General features: G+C 38.8%; 1 protein-coding gene across 1 annotated transcript; it reads left to right on the top strand.

The window, feature by feature from the left end:
- Nucleotides 1-594: 594 nt before the first annotated feature.
- On the top strand, nucleotides 595-6,377 carry TLR5 (toll like receptor 5). Its single transcript, XM_089529389.1, has 2 exons — nucleotides 595-846; nucleotides 2,824-6,377. The coding sequence occupies exon 2, from the start codon at nucleotides 2,836-2,838 to the stop codon at nucleotides 5,416-5,418; it is 2,583 nt and encodes an 860-aa protein (XP_089385515.1). The 5' UTR covers nucleotides 595-846; nucleotides 2,824-2,835; the 3' UTR covers nucleotides 5,419-6,377.
- Nucleotides 6,378-7,628: the final 1,251 nt, after the last annotated feature.

The following is a 7,628-nucleotide window of genomic DNA, read 5'->3' as shown; positions in this document are numbered from 1 at the left end:
ATTTTCCTCCTTGACTGTCTTCAATAGTTGTTCCAAGTCTTTGCTATTTTCTTCTAGTAGTGTAGTGTCATCTGTATATCTTAAATTGTTGGTGTTTTTTCTTCCAATTTACACACCTCCTGCCTCAGATAACAGAATGTACGTATGCTACATTCAGTGTACAAGTTAAACAAATAGTGTGGTAAAATGCAGTTTTGCCTGAATACCTTGCCAATCAGAAACCATTCTGTTTCTCCATTTTCTATCCAAATTTTTATACATGTTATATTTGTAGCTATGTTTTTTTAATATGGTAGGCCATCTTGAGTCCCAGGCTGGGAAAAGTTGGGACAACAATAACAACAACAGTAGTAATAATAATACACTTGAAGACTGGATAATTGGGATATTTTATGGCCTTTGTTGCTGGTAAGTACAAACTGTGGAAAAGTTAAATGTGGTCTACAGCTTAGCTGGCATCCCATTTAAGGATAGTCCAGTCTATACAGTATGTTCTGCACTCCTTTTTGAACAGAAGGTGCCTGATTTTTAAGGTTTATCTATGTCATTCTGACATTTGAAATTACTTTAATCTTTGGATTTTTCCTTGCAGAAACTTAAGTAAAATGAAAACTGACTGGAATTCTGCCTTAAACATATTGGAATAGAATCCTAGAGTTGGAAGATACCTCAAGGACCATCCAGTCCAACCCCCCTGCCATGCAGGAACTCACAATCAAAGCACCCCCAACAGATGACGATCCAGCCTCTGTTTAAAAACCTCCAAAGAAGGAAACTTCACCACTCTCCGAGGGAGTGTTCCACTGTGAAACAACTTGCATTCAGGAAGTTCTTGCTAATGTTGAGGTGGAATCCCTTTTCCTGCAGTTTGCATCCATTGCTTTGTGTCCTAGTCTCTGGAAAAGCAGAAAACAAGCTTGCTCCATCCCTTCAAATATTTAAACAGGGCTATTATATCAGCCCTTAACCTTCTCTCCTTCAGACTAAACATACCCAATGACCAAAGTTGCTCCTCATAGGATATGGTTTCCAGACCTCTACTTGGATCTTACCTGGAGGTTTCCTATTCAAGTATTAATCAGGTTCATCCCTGCTTAGCTTCTGAAATCAGATCAAATAAGCAGCAAAAATAAATTTCCCTTACAGGGGTCTAATCTGCACTATAGAAATAATGAAGTTTGATACTGCTTTGACTGCTCCAACGTATGGAATCCTGGGATTTGTAGTTGTATGTGGAACCATAGCACACTGACAGAAAAGGCTAAATATCTCACAAGACTACAAATCCCAGAATTTCATATCATTGAGCCATGACAGTTAAAATAATGTTAAATTACATTATTTTTGCAGTGCAGATTAAACCAAGAAAGCTTCTTTACAAGTTACTTTAAAAGAAAACTGATTATCAAATTGAGATATGTTACTAGATCTTAGTTTATGTGCAGTTTACTGAACCTGAATTTCTAGTTAAGAGCTTTGCTTTAATGCCTAGCAAGAAGGGTATGGGTGCTTCAAGGTGATGGTTGTGTCATACAGTCACTGTGCTCATCTGCACAATTTTATAAAGGGCAGCAGGCTGTGATCTGTTCCACTTGTAACCCTTCCATATTTTTCTGTCTCTTTTTCCATCTCTTTTTTCTTTCCACACACAAAAAGAACATCATTCTGGAGAAAAAGAAAAGCTGCACAATGTATTTTAACTGTATTAATAGCCCTCGTTCTGGATGCACCCTGCTTCTTCTGCTTCAGACTAGAGGGGAATAATAAAATAAAATAAAATATTTTAAATAATGAATTTTTTTAAAAAAATATAAATGTAGTGGTAAAGAATGTTTGTAGCATATGGTCTGGAACATGATTTTAATGCAGCAAATTTTCATCATAGCTCTCTCAGCTGTAGTTTTATCATCAGCAGGGGAAGTAGAAGTGGAAAGTAGAAATTAGAGGCATGCCTCATGCTGAGTCAGTCCATCGTGTCTGACTGCCAGTATCTCTCCAAGGTTTTCAACGAGATGCTTTCTTGGCCCTTTCTGGAGAACTCTGGTATTCCCTAATAATCTCCCAAGCAAACAAATTCTGATCCTGCTTGGCTTCCAAAATCATCAAGACTGGATGTGTTAGGGTGGTGTGTTTGCCAAGATGTCAAGGCCAGGGGAATCAAATCATAATTCCATTTTAGGGGACTCATCTGATTGGCAGCTAAGGAAGCATGGAATCTTGCATGCTCTTCACTTTTACCCTTTTCTTTTTAAAACTGCAGTAATGTCCTTGCTGAATATATTTCAAGTGTGGATTCCTACAAAGAACCAGTCCAGATGGAGGGAACTTTATTGTTCTCCCAAGCCAGTGGGGGTAAATTCTCCACTACATATAGCAAGGATGGGAAACTACATCCCCCCAGATGTGTTTAAATGGCAACTCCCAGCATCCCTAACCAGCAACCAGTGGTGACCAATATAGCAGTTGTAGTCCAACAGCATCTGGAAGGACATAACCACCCATCCCTAGTATATAAAATTGTGCTCGCAGTGAATTTCATGGTGGAGTAAAGATTTAAACCATGGTCTTTATTTCCCATCAGTTTTTTTGATATAATGGTCAAACAGAATCTCAATCCTGAGAGTCAGAATCTTGATTAGGAAATGCAGAGGACAAACTGATCAATGGCTTCAAGCTTATGAAGCTTCTAGATAGCCACTCTTAGGAACTGGAAACAGAACCAGCTAAGACTTAATTTGTTCTGCAATTATGTTATGTTTAATCCAAATCTCTCTAGTTTGCTTGGAATAGTTATGGTATTATTTTCTCTCTCCTTCCTCACAGGGCATAGGCAAGATGCTTCATTATCTCCTAATGTTTCTCATTGGAATGAGGAATGCATGCAGAGAAATACTTGCCATTCCTTCATGTTCAGTGGAAGGCACGATTGCTTACTATGATCATTGCAACCTCACTCAGGTTCCACCTGTACCTGCAGACATTGTTTTCTTCTCCCTAAACTACAACTCGATCCAGGAAGTGAATGCCACCTCGTTCCCACTGCTGAAGGAACTGGTGTATTTGTTGCTTGGAACACAGTTTATTTTTCCTGTAACTATAAGAAGAGAAGCATTTAGAAACTTGCCAAATCTTCAGCAACTAGATTTAGGTGGAAACAAAATGACTGTACTGGACACAGGTGCCTTCCTGGGCCTGTTCAATTTAAGTAAACTTTTGTTATACTACAATGAGCTTAATGAATCAATTCTGGAAGAGGATTACTTTCAAGATTTGATTTCTTTAGAATATCTAGATCTTCAGTTCAATAAAATTGCAAGGCTTCACCCTCATCCATTATTTTACAATATGAAATCCTTGAACACTCTGATGTTGCAGCTAAACCAAATTAGGACTATCTGTGAAGGAGATCTTGATAGCTTTCAAGGAAAAGCTTTCAAACTGTTTAGTGTTAATTCTAATAGGTTGTACAAAGACAGTTCTGTGAACTGGACAGCTTGTGGGAATCCTTTCAAAAATATTGTTATAGAAACATTGGATGTTGGCAGTAATGGTTGGGATGTGGCCACTACACAGCAATTCTGTACAGCTGTCCAGGGAACTCGCATTGTGGCCTTGAAACTCTCACACCACACTATGGGCTCATCATTTGGATATGCTAACCTCCGGAATCCAGACAGTGATACATTTGTAGGTCTTGCTAAAAGCAGCCTCCAATTACTTGATCTTTCACATGGTTATATTTTCCCTCTCAACTCAAATGTATTTCAGCACCTTGGTGATTTGGGAGTGCTTGATCTTAACAGTAACAAGATAAATCAAATTGGAAAAGGAGCATTTTATGGCCTTAGGAGCTTACAACTGCTAAACCTATCATACAATCTTTTGGGTGAACTCCTCGATTACACTTTTGAAGGACTTCATAATGTCATTTCTATAGATCTACAAAATAATCATATTGGGGTGTTTGGTGAGAATCCCTTCAAACATGTACCAAAACTTCAGGAGGTAAATCTTAGGGATAATGCCCTAAAAATAATTCCATCATTCCCAAATCCCCTCTCTGTTTTTTTAGGAGGAAACAATCGGCTACAATCAAATGATGTCAACCAAGTAAATTCTATATTTCTTGATTTGGAAGGAAACAGGTTGGACAATTTGGGTTACCTTTACAAGCTTCTCCAAATTCCAGTTTTGCAGTATATCCTTTTGAAAAATAATCGTTTTTCTTATTGCTACAAATATAATGATGTAGCAGAAAACAACCAGCTAATCTACTTGGATCTTGGTGAAAATATGTTACAAATTATATGGGAGAGAAGAGCATGCTTGGATGTATTCAAGAAACTTTCCAAACTTCAAGTTCTCCATCTCAATAATAATTACCTTAGGTTCCTTCCAGAGGGTATCTTTAGTGGCCTAGTATCACTGAATAAGCTTAACTTAGCATCTAACCTGTTGACTTACATTTCTCACAATACCTTCCCTAAAAGTCTGCGGACACTTCAGTTATCATCAAACCAACTTCTTTACCCAGATCCTCAGATTTTTGCAGCCCTAGACCATTTGGATATCACCTATAATAGATTTTTCTGTGATTGCCTCTTAAGCAACCTGATTGGGTGGCTGAATGAAACCAATGTCACTTTAGCTGGATCACCAAATGACATGTTTTGTTTTGGACCCCGTGATCTTGCTGGTGTTCCACTTCATGAATTAAATGTTGATGTTTGCAATGAAGACAAGATCTTGGAGTCTCTACAGTTGTCACTTTTCATTTCCACCTGTGTTGTTTTGACAATGTTCCTAGCTGCAGTGATAGTTTTCACTCGTTTTAGGGGAACTTGTTTTGTCTGGTACAAGACCTTTACAAGAACTTTGATGAAGGAGCGCCAGACAGACTTGGGTAAGAAAAAGTATAAATATGATGCCTATGTGTGCTATAGCAACAAGGACTTTGAGTGGGTTCAAAATGCTGTGATAAAACACCTTGACTCCCAATATTCTGACAAAAACAGATTTTCTCTTTGCTTTGAAGACAGAGATTTCCTTCCAGGAGAGGATCACATCAGCAACATCCGTGATGCCATATGGAATTGTCGGAAAACTATTTGTGTTGTGACAAAGCAGTTTCTCAAGGATGGCTGGTGTGTAGAAGCATTTAATTTTGCCCAAAGTAGGTATTTTTGTGACCTGAAGGAAGTCCTCATTATGGTGGTAGCTGGATCACTTTCTCAGTATCAGCTTATGAAATATCAGCCAATCAGAGCCTTTTTGCAAAGAGGTCAATACTTAAGGTGGCCTGAAGAGGAGCAAGATGTGGAATGGTTTTTAAATGCGCTTTCTCACCAGATACTAAAGGAGAAGAGAATTAAAACAAAACCAAGCGCTTTGGAACTGAAAGTAGTAACAACCTCTTAGCTGGCTAGCTGCCATTTCACTTTCATGAAGGGAGTCCTCCAAAGAGTGTCATTCAGTTCTTAAAATATACTGAGTCTTTCTCTATGGGCATGGCAAAAACCAGCTTTGAAAATTGCAGTAAGAATACCACATTGATCTTGATGTCGTTTGTCTTCACTGCCAAATGTAAGATTATAAACCCAGGTCTTGCATGATGGAAGTGGCCCAGCAAAGATCACCATGCTGCTTTGGAGGGCTCTTGCATACAGATGTGTGGCAACTCAAAAGATTTTTACAGTCACAGCTATGTAAGCACTTGTTGGTTTAAGGTGGAAGTGGGTATTCTGTGGCCCTCTAAAAACTACAGCTTTTATCAGTCCTTGACAGCAGATCCAATAATGAGAGATTATAAGGCTGTGGTCTGGAAACATCTGGAGGGTTACAAGTTGTCCAACTGTGGTTTTAAAGTCACTGGGTTTTTTAATCCAAAAATTAAAATAAAACATACATTATTTTTTCCTGCAGACTTAAAAACATGTTGACAATCTGTAACCCTGATGTGAAACATGAGATATATATATGTTTCCACTGAAGCCCTTTTTCTGCATTAAACACAGCCGGCTATTACTGAACATGCTTCTATATCAATATTTGGCTTGGGTCCAGACTATGTGAAAGACCATTATTTCCACATACAAATCTGCCAGATCTTTAAGATCATCAGGTCAGGGCTTCTCTTGGTCCCACCATCACCAGAGGCTTGCTTGGTGAGGACACCAGTGAAGGCCTTCTCAGTAAGTGATCCTTTCCTCTGGAACATTTATATACGGTGAGCTAAACTGGTCCCCTTCCCAGTAGTGTCACGAGGGATGGTGTCACCTGGTGCAGTAACTCTAGGTGCCACATCCCCTGTGACCTCCTCCCAGACCACATCATAAAGAATCCTTAGTATTCTGTATGGTGTGATATGGGAGGAGGTCGGGGGGGGGGGGGGTGACACCATGAGTTACCACACTGGATGACACCAACCCTAGTGATGCCCTGGGGCAGCTTGCATATCTTTGCATAGCCATGTTGTATCATCCAAAATCAATATTGGGGTCAACCACAATCTTAGTATTCTGTATCCTTAGTAATGTTTTTTGTAGTACAGTTACTCATAAATCACAATTCCCACATATCACTGCACATCATGGCAATAGTTGTGACATAACCAACTAGCAAAATTAAAATTAGACCTTTAAATTGCAATAGTGTATGCATATCTTAAATGCAATTACATGTACATCGTGGTATGTGGTTAAAGTGAAAATTTGGTAAGATGTGATGTTTTTAAAGAAAAATTTTAAAGTAATATATTTTTTAAAAAAAATTAACATTTTTAATTTTTTTTAAATTTTAAATTAAAAAAAACCTGAGGCCTTTCCTTTGTTTTCCCACTGAGCCTCCCCTCACTCACGCTATCTCTTCAGTATTTTAGAGGGACACAGGCAAATCCCAAAAGGAGCAGTGGTGTCACTCCCCCTTAGGGGGTAGTCTGGTGCATTCTGCAGCCCCTGCAGCCTTACTTTCCTTTCACCCGCAGGCAAAGATGTTTTTGTCTGAGCAGGCTTTTAATATATAATCACTGCCAGATGAGGCTTCTTATTGAGGTACGTGTTATGTTTATTTATGCTTTTAACTTTTGTATTTTTAACATAATTTTATACTGCTTTAATGAGGTGGTCTTAAATTGTTTTTTTTTTTAATTATTGTTAAGTTTTTAATTTATTTGATCTGTGAGCTACCTGTGGGAGAAAGGTGGCATATAAGAAAAATAAAGAAATAAATAGATATTTACAAAACTAGCTGAGCAGTTCTCTCACCATCAGGATTTTATTATTCATTAGAAGGCTATATCCCTGTTTGGTCCTTTATTTCACATGGGTGGGGGGATATCCAGCTCCAGTCCAACACTTATGTATTTTCATTGGGATGTGTGTAGGAAGCTTGCACATATGTGGGAGCTCTCAACAGATGTGCTAATTAATACACTAGAAATCAGGAGGGAGGAGGCCTCCCACCACTACTATCATGTTCTTTCTTCATGAATACAGAACTGGCGGCGGGGGGGGGGGGGGGACTCTTATATGTTAACTACCTCAGGGATAGCTGGCTTATTGCCTTGGTCTAACAAAACGGGGGAGATTATCGTATGCCTGCATCTATCACGGCACAGATTTGGCATGCAA

Source organism: Sceloporus occidentalis, unplaced genomic scaffold, assembly GCF_023333645.1.
Source record: "Sceloporus occidentalis isolate IW3139 unplaced genomic scaffold, rSceOcc1.0.p SCAF_6, whole genome shotgun sequence".
NCBI lineage: Eukaryota > Metazoa > Chordata > Lepidosauria > Squamata > Phrynosomatidae > Sceloporus > Sceloporus occidentalis.
The sequence above is the reverse complement of the archived record's forward strand: the minus strand, read 5'-3'. Positions and strand labels throughout refer to the sequence as shown.

Coding starts and splice junctions, on each gene's coding strand:
- TLR5 (XM_089529389.1), top strand. CDS start 2,836: ATGCTTCATTATCTCCTAATGTTTCTCATTGGAATGAGGAATGCATGC.